The sequence below is a fragment of the Podarcis gaigeae genome (assembly GCF_964106915.1).
Source record: "Podarcis gaigeae genome assembly, chromosome: Z".
In the NCBI taxonomy this organism is placed as follows: domain Eukaryota; kingdom Metazoa; phylum Chordata; class Lepidosauria; order Squamata; family Lacertidae; genus Podarcis; species Podarcis gaigeae.
This window is the reverse complement of record NC_139691.1, coordinates 35,307,096-35,321,358: the sequence shown is the minus strand read 5'-3', so window position 1 is coordinate 35,321,358 and position 14,263 is coordinate 35,307,096. Positions and strand designations below refer to the sequence as shown.

Genomic DNA, 14,263 nt, shown 5'->3' with positions numbered 1-14,263 from the left:
GGCTAAAACCACCACTATAACACAACCATTCAGCCTGCCGTTGGTTAAAATGAAAAGCTACATTTTCAACAACTTTTTTAAAATAATAATAATTAAATGAAACATTTATTTAATTTGAAACAGAAGAATGGGAGCAATATGCCTTAATTATTCTCTTAATAGAATGTTAACCTTTATTTGCCTTCACGTTGTTCTAAAAGTCTAACTTCTGTGTGAGATTGCTTCCTTCCGCTTTAGGTAACAATTATGCAATTTGTAACTGCAATTGTTGTGAAGGTTAAGTAGATCTCAGGTTGATTTCCAGTCCTCTTCAGTTGCTAATAAAAAGCTGCAGTGTGCTTACTATAACAGAATAGTGGCACTTGGAACAATGCAAACCATTCCTTGTTTAATTTTACTTCACTGCATGGGAAGGCACACTAATATTCAGCCAACAGCACTGAAAAATATCCTGTGTTTAAATAAATATTTGTATTGCTAACACCCCCACTTCTAAAATATTGTAAGCTACTTATTCTGCTGGGAGGATTAAGTATACATTTAATTGCTCTACCACAATTTTTAGGGTTCCCTACTTGTGTTTGAAATAGTCCCCAGATAGTCAAAGCTGCAGTGTTGTAGGATTAGAGTCCATATTTCTTATTTATGTGCTATTTGTATCTGACCATTTTGATGGTTAAAAAAATGCTTTCCTGTAACCATATTCTGGTGGTTTCCCTGCACCTGACTTCAAAGTGTGAATGCCGGTAGATAAATGTAATATAGGAACCATCTAAACCAATGATGGTCATCTGCCTTTTTGTTCCAGATGTATTGAGCTTTAATGTCTTGTGATAGCTAAGAAAAATGCCAAAAAGAAGACGACAGTAGATACTGTATATTACTATGTGGAAGATTTTTATTATTTTGCATAGTTATCAGATAATCTTTTACATTGTTTTTTGACCATGGTTTATGTGTTGTTTTCTTGTTGTGTTATAAGTAAAACCACTTTAAAATAAATAAATCACAATAAACTGGTTAGACTTGCTGCTGATCTCATGGGGAAATTGTGTTTCTATAAGTGATGTTATTTCCTTATTCTTCACAGGTTCAGTGTTCACACTTTGGTCAAGACCAGACTCAAGGAGCACAACCTGCATACCTTGCCATACAATCAGCAGTTCTATAGAAAGTAAAGTTATGTTGGGCACATGTGAAAAAACAATAGCCTGGTGGATTTTATTGTGCTTAAAGCATATTAGAATGTGTGAAGCATGGTTTCTATATAAAGTCATCAATTAACAAATTCAGTCATTAGGAGGAATGCATTTAAGTGATAAAGCAATCTTATTTTAAACTGTTTTGCTACTGATTTTATTTGAACTTCCTTAACTTTAAGTGTACAGCTTTGCGAAGAGTGCTAGAGAGCAGTACGAGAAGTTATCTAACATGCACAACAATATGACCAAGTTATACGACAATTTGGGGGACTACTTCTGTTTCGATCCCAAAACTGTTAGTGTTGAGGAATTCTTTGGAGATATAAGTGCATTCCGGACACTGTTCTTGGTGAGTATCCCCTTCTCCCTTACGTTTTTAAATAAATTTATTTATTTCTACACTTAACTGCATTTCTTTCTTAGTTTGTTCTTTTATATTATATATGGTTTCTAGCACATGCTGTTAATGAAGACAGATAACTAAGATGGATTTAATGTTGCCAAGAATAAAACTAGTTCAGATTATTAACCAATATTCTAATTTAACAGCTGGAATTTTTGTTTTGTTTTTTCCATGTACAGTGATTTGTTTTCATAAAGTTTATAAGGTACCATATCTCCTATCTAGGGGGTATTCTTTAACTGTTTAAAAAACTATGGTATTTAAAATTTTAGATGCCTCTGATAGGATGACAGTAATAAACAACTAGCTGCTTCTTAGCACGGCCTAATAATGTTCTGTATACTTAATATGCACTTAAGCCCCATTGATTTAAGTAGAGCTTAAGAGAAACATGGAACTCTCTGCCCTATCAGGAACTGTGTGTAAGCCTCATATCACACACTAGTCTCTTTATGATGCAAGAACTGCTGAATTGGATTCAAAGAGCTGTTTGCAGAAATGAAAACTTTTCCGCTTCTGTGGTGGGGGTCAATTGATTTCTGTTCATTTGTTCATCCAGCTGTAGTTCTCGATTCAGAGGAAAAGTATAAAAATACCTTTAGAGATTCATAATTTGAAAAATATATATCAAAAAACAATTTTGCAAATAAATGCTAAAATGTTATGGAATAGATTTAGGAACAAAAATATGTAAAAGCGGCAGGCTGGAAATAGTCTGATCCCCAACTTCAGGTGTAGCATTTTGAGGAGGGGTGTTGTCAGGTATTGTGATAGAAAGGAATAATAATAATAATAATAATAATAATAATAATAATTTTTTATTTATACCCCGCCCTCCCCAGCCAAGGCCGGGCTCAGAGCGGCTTACAAGCAATAATAAAAACAAGATGAATGATTACAACTTAAAAACAAAAATAAAATACATTAAAATAATGGAACATTAAAATAAAAGGAAGAAGCAATAAAGCACTTTCCATACGTTGAAATCTGCTTGTAGGTCTTAAAATGCAATCTGTTGTGTGGAGTTTTTTCCTAGATTTTGAATACCAGTACATTTTTCAAGTGGATCATGGTTTATTTGTTTTTCATAGCTGTCTCATACATGTGTATAGAATTATCTGTGAGACAGAAATTTCCCACCAACCATTTCTCACTTTCACTCATCTTAGATTGGGCTCTTGCTTATGTTTTGCCCAGTGGCTGCCTGTGGGTTGTTGTAATTAAGTGCATCATAAGGGGTGGATGAAAAAAACATGGCCCAGAATATGATGCTTGCCTTCAGGGAGTATTCAAATTGCCTAGAATTATCAATACTGCTCAGCCATTTGCTGAGCATGTTGATCCATATTGCCAGCAGCAAGCCTTAATCTGTTACGTAACTACAGTGGTACCTCGGGTTAAGAACTTAATTCGTTCTGGAGGTCCGTTCTTAACCTGAAACTGTTCTTAATCTGAGGTACCATTTTAGCTAATGGGGTCTCCCGCTGCCGCCACGCCACCATGCAATTTCTGTTCTCATCCTGAAGCAAAGTTGTTAACCCAAGATACTATTTCTGGGTTAGCGGAGTCTGTAACCTGAAGCGTCTGTAATGTAAACAGTTCTCAGAGTATAATTTCACTACATGCAATTTTATTTTATTGTAAATTCTTAACCATAGGATTTTAAGAAAACAGAACATATTTTTATTGTATTTTTACAAATCTGTTGTAACTGGAAATCACCACCAACACATTCATGACAAAGAAGTATCATCCAGAAAAAAGTATGTTTGTTTTCTGTGCTTTAATTTTGATAGATGAATATAAAAATAATTTGAAATCAAGTAATTGGAGGTACTCAAAGATACTTGACACTTTTATAAAAACAAGGCATGGTTTGTTGGTTAGGAGGTAGTACACATCTGTAGTCCGAGGTTAACTACTATTAAGTGCTGTGCTGCAGCGTATTTATGATTGGTTTGTCCATTGTGTTACCACATTACAACACTCTCTGGGACAAATCAGTTGACCAAAGGAACAGGCATTCTTTTCCTTCACGTTTGCAAGCCATGGTTGTAACTTCTTTGTTCTTCCACTCATGGGGGTGTCTTGAGCACACCCAGTCAAGGAAGGCAAACAGCCGACTGTTAATTCTTTATTGACAAAAGCACACACTTACAGCACCAGATACACATGGACACATACTTCTAGCATCTCCATAGATGGTATTAACTTTTCCAGGCTTGTGCCCAGTGGAGCACTTGAAGGTGCACCGAGCTTATATACCTTTGTCTGATGGAGTGTGCTCAAGCAACTGGATATTTTTTTTCTGCATGGAAATTGTCACTGTGCTTCCCTCTTCAAGCCTCTCCTAGTTCTAGGAGACAGGGGATTGCAGGGATTTGACCAGCCTGCCACTCACCCAAACAGCCTCTTCCTCCACTTCCAACACAACCTGTGCCCCCACCTCCATATCTGACTGCTTTGACCCTTTCTATTCCTCCTACCCTGCCTTCTGCCTTATGGGTGACACCAAACCCCAAAAATTGCTAGGCCCCTCTCCTGGGTCAGCCTCTCCCCTCCCTTCCCTGCCACCATCACACACTCACCAGATTGCTGCTGGTCCCTGGCATAGGGGCTAGATTGCATTGATAGCTTTAAGTGAGTAAGGGGAAAGGAATATATAGTCCCCCTTTCCAACTATATATGCAGTTTAGTGTCAAAACTGGTTACAGTGATGTCCTTAGTTCATCATCTCCTAATGATGAACTGTTGAGTGATCAATATCAAGAACCAGAGCAGGTTTGAAAAGCTTTGCTGCAACTTCATAGAGCATCTTGCTTTCATGCAAGATGTAACCCTGGATGCCACACACTTTACTGCCCACTCAATGGCTGATGATGTTGTTACATGTCATATCCTCTGGCTTTGCCATTGGGATGCAGATAATACATCCAGAATAAACTTATTTATAGCTTTGTATTTGGGAACTAACCTGTTTGGAGACAAGGCCTTCAAGATCTTGGTAGGCCCCGGGAGAAGCACAAATCTATTCTAACTACTGTCACTCAGATCAGAAGCCCTATCTTCTCTTTACTCAATATCACACATATCACAACCTTTTCCATGGAGACACCCCTTTGGTAGGGCCCATGATGCTTGCCCATTCTACCCATCCTTGAACAGACAGCCATTCCAATGACATCTGTAGTCAGCTTCTGGGGGGAAACCTGGCCAGTCTTCCTCAGCTGCAAAGGGTGCCGGTGAACGCTTTTCATCATGCTTCGAATCACACTTTCAGTTTGGAAGTACTACGGATTTCTAAAAAAAACATTGAAAAGAGCCACATGGCTGTGCGTATGTATCTACACCTGAGGGCCATTTTCGACACTTTGGCAACACATTGAAATGTTTAAATATTTCTTTGATTGTCCTTGAATCTCTCCACCATACTTGCCATCCTCTCTTGACACATCCTTTGAAAACCACTGGTCTGTTGGTACAAGTGAACACTTTTCATCATGCTTCGAACTATATTTGAATCTCTTTCAGCCCTGAGGGACCACAGGTTTCTAAAAAACAACAACACACACATGGAAAAGAACCACCTGAATATGAGGCAGCATATATACCTGAGTGCCATTCTGGACACATTGCATTCATTTTTCTTTTTCTCCAGAACAGATTGTGGCCATTTGGGAAATGGCTCGTTCACTGTTGCAAAAGCCTTCTGTAGATGTCACACTTCTGGTGAGAGCCCTGAGTCTCTTTGTATTAACCACCCAGATTGTACCTTGGGCTTATCACCACACTTTTAAGCTTCAGTAGTTCCTAGTGCTGTTCCAGTCACACATTTCCAATACCTGGTACAAGCTCCTTTGACCATTCCACAAATATTTTTGTTGGTTGACGTGTCTCCAGAATCTCCACAAGGGTGTCTGTGCCAAGATCCAGGAACAATCCTGCTGGAGAGCTCCCCTGCTAGGGAAAGTTTACCCACAGTTTATGGACTCTGATGGAATCTGCCCACAGCATTAATTGGCTTGAGTTGTGGGCAGTGTGCCTTGCCCTTCTCTACTTCCATCAGTGCTCATTCACACTGATAGCTCTACAGTGAAATCTTCCATCTTCAGGCAGAATCCTACCTTCTTTTCAGCTGGGTCAAGCATAATCTGTTCAATCCAAGTGGAACATTGAGCAGAGATATGGATGTCCTGAAGTGGTTGCTACTATTACAACGTCACATCGGCCATCTACAAACAGGATTTATGAAAGCTTGTGGTCCATATTTCCCCACTGTGTCCTTCTCAAAGTTTCTTCACCATAACAAGTGAGGATAGGAAGTAGCTGCATACTCTTCAACTCTGAACATCCCTTGCCTTTGATGCCAGGTGGCAGTACTGACCCATGTGATTGTCTGACATCCATCAAAACCTTCTTTCAGATGATATGTATGGTCTGAGTTCTGTAAGTGACACACACCATGCACAAAATAGAAAACAAGATTGCAATGCTACAAAGATGACTGATGTTGATATTTGCAAGCTTCTTCTACTACTAGGATTAACATTGTGCTGGCTGGTTTTTGGAAGCAGCTTCAATGCTCAGCCTTGGCAGTTAATGTACATCAGCTCAGGATAGCTTTGCAATCTCTTGGCCCAACTAGAAACCCCAAATTGCTTTACCCTAAGTCTGGTGTATTGCCTGGTCTCTTCATGTTTCACACAAACACAGTCTTATTCACTTAAAATAGACTGTTTTCATTATATAAGAATGAAATCAATATGTTCAGTGTTTATTACATTAAATGAAATAAACTTCCAAGGCTGGTGAAAAGTTGCCTAAATAGATTGAATAATCTTCAAAGGAAATTTCAAGGAAACTTACCATCCCTATCCCAATAGACAGATAATAAAATGTAACGAAATACAGTGGTACCTTGATTTATGAACTTAATCTGTTCCAGAAGTCCGTCCTTAAACCGAAACCATTCTTAAACCGAGGCATACTTTCCCATATCAGGCCTCCCTCTGCCGGTGCCCTTCCACCATTCAGATTCCGTTCTTAGACCAAGGTAAAGTTCGCAAACCGGGGCACTACTTCCGGTTTTGCGGAGTTCATAAACCAAATTGTTCGTAAACAGGACTGTTCATAAACCGAGGTACCACTGTACTTGTTTCACATGTTCTGGGTTTTTAAAAGTCATTGTGATGTATGAAAGATTTTGTAAGGGGGGGGGCAGACAATCAATGTTAGAAGAAGAAACTAACTTCTTTTATTCTGATCAAAGCATTATCAGTGACTTGAAAACAAGAAAAATCCCTTTGGGTCCTGCAGTTCCTCTTCACATATGATTTTCCAACAAAATGTTCCCTATAAATAAGTTATTATTGCATTATCAGTAAGCATCAAGAAGAAAGCAAGTTATAAAGAAGGCTGTGTGGATAGTATAGGCTCTGACCTTTCTCAGTTGCTTTGTGAGCTTCTGCAGGTATTGATTATCATCAAAATTGTTTCCTTCCTTCAGGACAGAGAGACTTGGTATTCTGAAAAAGGGCATTACTTCTGTGAACCATGTTTGTTTTCTTGTGTTTCTTCTTATTGCTTTGAATTACTTTCTTATATCCCATATCTCAAATTGGCATTGAAGGGATAAATTATTCAACCTGCATAGATTTCATCACTACAGGCTGTTCTCATGTTTTAGAAACCATGTGGTGTTTGTCTTATGAAGTGACATCATTTTACAGAGAATGATGAAATAGGTATTTTATGGTCAAGTACACCTCAGGTGCTCCTGACCAACATTTTGTATTTGTTCTTTTGATGCCTTGAATTCTTATGTTGTGTGACAGTTTCTTTGTTTTAAAGACAAATAAATACTGGGGGCATAATCATGCCCTAACCTTTTCTTTCTCTTCGGAAATAATAGAACATGATATTACTGCTTTTCTTCCTAAATATATTTTTACATGATTGCTGTCTTCAGGCTTTTCCCATGTTAGCTAGTTTGTACACACTGAGTACAGCTAAGTTCTATAGAATGGTAGGTATAACTGCATCTGTGCCATAAAGACTAAATGAAGGATATACTGCTGCAATTATACAAGCAATTCCATTGTTTTACATAATCATCATTCACATTATACCTTAGCACATTTTTTTAAAAGCAGCCAAAAGTGTGGTAGGTGGGGGTATTCAAGAAGTATGTTTAAACATAAATCTGCAACATGGTTACAACCCAGCACTGGTAACAACTCATAGAAAGTCAACTTTAAGTATAGATCCCGCAGAGTTATCACTTGGTCATACTTAAACAATTTTTGGAGTGGAGAGAATGTATATTTATTAAGTGAAATGAAAGCCTTAGGACAGTTAGTCTTAAGGATTACTGAAATACCGAATAAGCTATATACAGAAAGGGAGGTGGAGTACAGTGTTAAGCACAAGTTGTGAATGACATTTCTCTGCACAATGTGGTTTTTATCTTGGGAAATACAGTGGTACCTCGGGTTACATATGCTTCAGGTTACATACTCTTCAGGTTACAGCCTCTGCTAACCCAGAAATAGTGCTTCAGGTTAAGAACTTTGCTTCAGGATGAGAACAGAAATTGTACTGCGGCGGTGCGGCGGCCGCAGGAGGCCCCATTAGCTAAAGTGGTGCTTCAGGTTAAGAACAGTTTCAGGTTAAGTACAGACCTCCGGAACGAATTAAGTACTTAACCCGAGGTACCACTGTAAGTATTTGGGAGAAGGATAATAGTGGTAGGTTATCCCTGCGTTATAGTATGGCAGGCCTACAAACAATGACTGAGCCAGGGACTGAAGACAATATAAATTTCTGTCTTCAAACCTGCAGCTATGGTCAAGCCAAGTCTCACTCCAGATGTCCCTTCCGTTTATATTTTTGGGTCCCTCACACCTGTCTCAACTCATTCTGAATGCTCTTCCCATCCACCTCTCTCTTTCAAATGCTTGTTAGGATAATTGTCCATTGTACCACTGATTTCTTTCTGTCTTTCATTAAAATATTTTCAAGAAGTTAATAAAGACACATTGCACCGTAGAATTAAATGCACAACAAGCATTTGAGAAGAAATTGATAGCTTTATCAACTGGCAATGGAGGCAGATGAGCTTTTGTGAAAGATGTTCAAAAGCTAAGCTGCTGTTTTATGTCAACAACAGACATTGTGAGTCAATCAACATACAGAAGATTTGCTTTAGGGTTATGTCATGGGATGAAGTTTGGCTGTTTGTACTACAGAAGAATATAATGGTAAACTTAATGCATTTTTAACTCAATCAATTATGATTCTCAGCAAGTAATGCAGGGTCTCATATTATTACTTCATGGCCTATCCACATCTGGATGTAAGACTCTAGCTACAGCAGGATTGCAATCCTTCTTTAGTTACTGAAGAAGAATGGATTTGTTTAACTTTCTGCATTCTATGTTGGTGTTTCCTGCAGGCTCTTGTTCTTATTCCTAAAATCTCCTATGAGGAACCACTTTTGTCATCCCTCCCCCCCGCAATTGTCATGTCATTGTTCTTTGCATAGTCTTTGCTCTGCATGTGTCTTGAATGAGAATGAGTTCATATTGTCCCTTCCTTATCATAGGATCTATCTATCTGAAGATATAGAGCAAAACCACATGCCCTATAGAAATAATATGAATGTAATGCTTGTTCTGAGCACCTATGTCTGACAGAGAAGGTCCAGAATATTTATAAACCTAAGACTGTCCCAGCAATGGAACACAGGTTTCACAATTCATTCTAATAGCAACATGAGAAGTTGCTTTATACCAGGTCAGCCTATCTGTGTATCTTGTCCAGTATTATTTATTGTGACCAGTAGTGGTCCCTCTCCCAGCCCTGCTGCCTGATCCTTTTAACTGGAAATGCCAGGGATTGAACATAGGACTTTCTTCATGCAAAGCATGCTTTCAACTTTTGAGTTATTGTCCCTCCCTAATAAAAGGTGTTAAGGGCAATTAATGAGGTATTGCAGTTGTGCAGCCTTCTGTTTCATTTCAGCAGGAAATTCTGTGCATGCCCTGATAAAATGGATGGGAGTCAGGAAACAGCAATGGTCTAGTACTGGCATAAGGAAGCCTGAATTTTAGTCTTCATCTTTAACTATTCAATATCTGAAGGTGACTCTATTTTGAAGAAAAAACAAGAGATTGCTATCAGACAGCTCAAAGAAAATCCTATGTTATAACTGATCTTAATCTATGATGGAAGTTGTACAGTACAGTGGTACCTCGGGTTACAAACACTTCGGGTTACAAGCACTTCAGTTTACAAACTCCGCTAACCTGTGCCTCGGGTTGAGAACTTAGATACAGGATGAGAACGGAAATCATGCACTGGCGGCGCGGTGGCAGCAGGTGGCCCCATTAGCAAAAGCACGCCTCAGATTAAGAATGGTTTCGGGTTAAGAACAGACCTCCGAAACTAATTACCGTATTTTTCACCCTATAGGACGCACCGGCCCATAGGACGCACCTAGATTTTTTGGGGGGGGGGAAATAAAGGGGAAAAAATTATTTTTTCCCCCCCGGCGCGGGGCTGGGGAGGGGGGAAGCCTGAGCTTCCCCCTCCCCCAGCCCCCAGAACGGGACCCAGAACGATGCCGAAGCTGCGTGCAGCTTTGGCATCGCTCCAGGAGCTTGCGGGGCTGGGGGAGGGGGAAGCCCTCCGCCAGCCTCCAAACCAGGTTGGGAGACAGAGGGATGGCTTCTCCCTCCACCAGCCTTCTAACCAAGTCGCGGGACAGCGGGAAAGGCCCGCTGCGCCTCTCCCGCTGTCCCCCAAGTTTGCGGAGCTGGCGACGGGGAGGAGCAGGCTTCTCCCTCCCCCAGCCTTCTAACCAAGTCGGGAGACAGCAGGAAAGGCCCACTGCGCCTCCCCTCTGTCCCCTGAGTTTGTCGGGCTTGCGACGGGGAGGAGCAGGCTTCTCCCCCCCCCCCCGCCAGCCTTCTAACCAAGTCGGGGGACAGCGGGATGGCGGCGTTCCGCCTCCCTGCTGTCCCCCGAGCTTGTGGGGCTGGCGGTGGGGCTCTCCTGAAGCCTGGAGAGCGAGAGGAGTCGGTGCGCACTGACCCCTCTCGCTCTCCAGGCTTCAGTGAAAGCCTACATTCGCTCCATATGACGCACACACATTTCCCCTTCAATTTTGGAGGGGAAAAGTGCGTCCTATAGGGCGAAAAATACGGTAAGTTCATACCACTGTATAACCATAAATATCCCAAACAATAAAGTTAAAGAAATATGGTGTTGTGAGTCAGTCTTGGTGGTTGCTTGTTTCCTAAAGTGCTACAGTCCTTTCTGTTGCAATTTAGCATGTATTTAGCAAAAATAGGGAGAATAGCATATTGCTTTAGATGGAAAGGGGAAAGTCTGTGTTGTCTTCAAACTGTGATCTTGGAAGTCCTAGAGTTGCATAGAATTTTATCGGGGATTCAAAAGGCAATTAATAATTGCATACAATTTTTTTTTAAAAGACAGCTTAATTACCCTCTGCAGGGCAGTACTGGAACTTCTAGGGTGCACACCTAGTAAATCCAATGTTATGGTGAAACCAGCATTGAGTTGTAGCCCAGTAGCAGCAGCTAGGGACCCAAGTTTGAGAAACACTGTCCTACAGCAAGCTCTAAAGTTCTCTAGACTGCACAATCATGTGACAGGACACAGATGTGCTCCTTGAAAGGTAAGTGAATGTTGAGTGCCTTCTCTGCTTGGGAAGGGCCGTGATGCAGAAGGTCCCAGATTCATGCTCCAGGATGGTGTTTCCTTGCAACCTTCAGAGACAGCTTTCGTGGACAGTCTTTGTCTGTTAGTGTAGACAATACTGAGTTAGTTGGGTCAAATGTATCCTATTATATTATGTTCACTGTAGGCCAGGAGTGGGAAGCCTCAGGCATGGGCGGAAGGGTGGCAACTGTGCTTCTTGGGGCTCTCTGTCTGACCCTTGCAACTCTTCTCAGGCCACATTCCTTCTCCCCAAGTCACATCCATTCCAAGCTCTGTTGTACACCCAAATGCTTTTGTGTAACTCAAATATGACCTTGAACTATGACAATTCATCTTGCTTGCCTGGATGGAAAGTTGTGTGTGTATGTGTGACTGTATAAACTTCTGATTTTTGCATGGCTGAAATGTAGACAGTCTGAAAACCACAAGCCAGCATTATGGAATCAATGTGGTAAATACAAATCAGGTGCCAGTAGAAAATTAGACAAAGTGAGATTAGGAAGCTTTAGACATATGTAATATTTTAAGGAGGGGCCAGAAGTACAAGATAATAGATTGAGGAATATAGTGCAAGAGGCACAAAAATAGAAAAGCCTTTTAAAAATAAGCAGTTTTAAAACAATTATCCTGTGTATTTATGGGGTGCATATGTTTACCATCATCACAGGCATCTGTGCATGGTTACCAGTTTTGGAAAACCAAGAATGGGACATTTATTGAACAAACACTGAAGGAGACATTTAAGGCAAAGCAGTATAGCACAGATGTTTCCCCATTAACCTGTGCATCTGTATTTATGCCTACACTATGCTCCACTGTGATTCCACTCAGCTTCCTCCAAATCTTTTGTGCTTGCGACATTTGCATGTTGGCATTTGTTTCAGGTGGGACTACTAATTCGTTAGGAGGGTTATAGTTAAACAGTCTTTTCTTTATTTAATAAATGCAGTTCTTTTTTAGGAGGCACTCTAGGGTTTGCAGTACTGGCACCTCTTTCTTTTTCTTTTTCCTTTTTTGTTTGTTTGTTAAAAAGTGTGGCATTTACTGTAACAACTTCATGGTGAGTACCAACACCTATTTTTCTAGGGGGGAAAGCACTGAATAAATGAATAAATTTATTAGAATGGTCCAACGCATTTGATATTAAAGTGCTTCTGATTAGCAAACAAGTTTAGGATATATTAAAAAAAAATCCTAATCACAAATTGAGATTCTTTGGGAAATGACATGATATGAAGTTTATAATTCAGGGGTAAGTACCATATATTCTTGAGTATAAGCTGACCCAAATATAAGCTGAGGCACCTAATTTTAGCACAAAAAACTGGGAAAACTTATTGACTTGACCTGGTGGTGGTGGCAGCGGCAGCAGCAGAGGAAGAACAAGCAGCCCGAAAGGGCTGCTTTCGGGCTGCTCTTCCTCTGCCGCCGACAGCGGCAAAGGCAGAGGAGGAGGAAGGAGCAGCCTCAAAGAGTTCCTTTCAGGCTGCTTTTTCCTCTGCCGCCGCCTCTGCTGCTCACAAGAGCAGGCATAGGAGCCACGGTTGGGAAAGGCGCAGCGCAGCACCTCTCCCAACCGCGGCTCCTATGCCTGCCCTTGCGAGAGGCAGGCAGCGGTGGTGGGAGTCGAGGCGAGAAAGGGCTCCTTTCGGGCTGCTCGTCCCTCCGCCGCCACTGCCCATCTCCCTCGAGTATAAGCCAAGGGGGGCTTTTTCAGCATAAAAAATGTGCTGAAAATGTTGACATACTTGAGTATATACAGTAAGTGACTGTGTTAAAAATAGAATGATTAAGAATGTGAGGCACATTTCACTGAAATTCCCCACAGGAAGATATCAAGTTGGAAACATTAGCTTTATGATTGGAAAACACTACAGAGCACACAATCCAATGTTTTTTTAAGTTCTCCAAATCCCTAGTTAGTGACACTTGTCTAAGTTGTCAAAGTTAATGTTACAAATCCTCCAATGGCAATTCTCAATAAGATTCAGGAAGAAGGCAGGAACCATCTCTTCAAAAAAATGTAGATAAAATCTGAGAGTTGGGTGGAGCTCAGCCATAGCTTGAGCTCTTTTAGCATAGTAATGAAAGTGGCACTTGCATACCATACCTAATCTCAAATAAAAGCAGTGACATTTTCTGGGGAGCAGGAGAGATGTGTGGCGATCACACAGGGCCCCCGGACGTTTGACAGTCTATTGATCCCTGTGCCACCACTGTGCTCACTTCCCCGCTGCCACCAACCCATTACTCTCGGGTACACCCTGAGTCCAGACAGTTGTTAAAATTAAACCAAATAAACAAGTTTATTTTATAAGCATTAACAAGTTTATGATTTCTCAGATAATATTCCTGTCAGTTTCTTAACCTTAGTTTCTTTACCAGCCTATACCTTCCTAATACTGTACCTTCTGACTGATTATCTCAACTGTTTGACTGACTCCTCTTAACAGATTCTCTCACTCTCTCACATCAGACTAGCCCAACTCATACTTATCCTCCCTCTTTCTTCTCTAACTCCAGACTCACTTCTTAACAACTCGAACTCCTCCCCTTGGGTTCCTATAGGTTAGTCATTTTACCCTTAGTTAACCCTTTCCTTATGAACCCAGTATGATGTTACACACCTAGGAGGGCAAACACCACAATGTGTTTGGGTAATTTACAGATGGCTGCTTGTAAGTTAAGAGGACAGTGGGCTGCAATAGTGACTTTGCATCAAATGACTTAATTAAGCACACCTTTTTGTGCTAGGAATTCCTACCATCAGCCAAAAGAAACGGGTTATGGTAAACGTGCACAGCGGGTTAGTTGGTTTGAGAGATCTACAAAACTAAATGGAGCATATTTAAAGGCGGCTAAACTGGGATGCACTTTTCTCATCACCTTCTATTTGTGAAATGCCACAACTGTC

At 40.7% G+C, this 14,263-nt stretch overlaps 1 protein-coding gene across 1 annotated transcript in view; it reads left to right on the top strand.

Moving 5' to 3' along the window:
- DIAPH2 (diaphanous related formin 2) overlaps positions 1–14,263 on the top strand; it is a 340,556-nt gene that overhangs the window by 210,042 nt on the left and 116,251 nt on the right. The window contains exon 25 of the mRNA XM_083722729.1: positions 1,388–1,551. Coding sequence (XP_083578855.1) covers positions 1,388–1,551 — 164 coding nt within the window. The remainder of the gene's footprint in view (positions 1–1,387; positions 1,552–14,263) is intronic.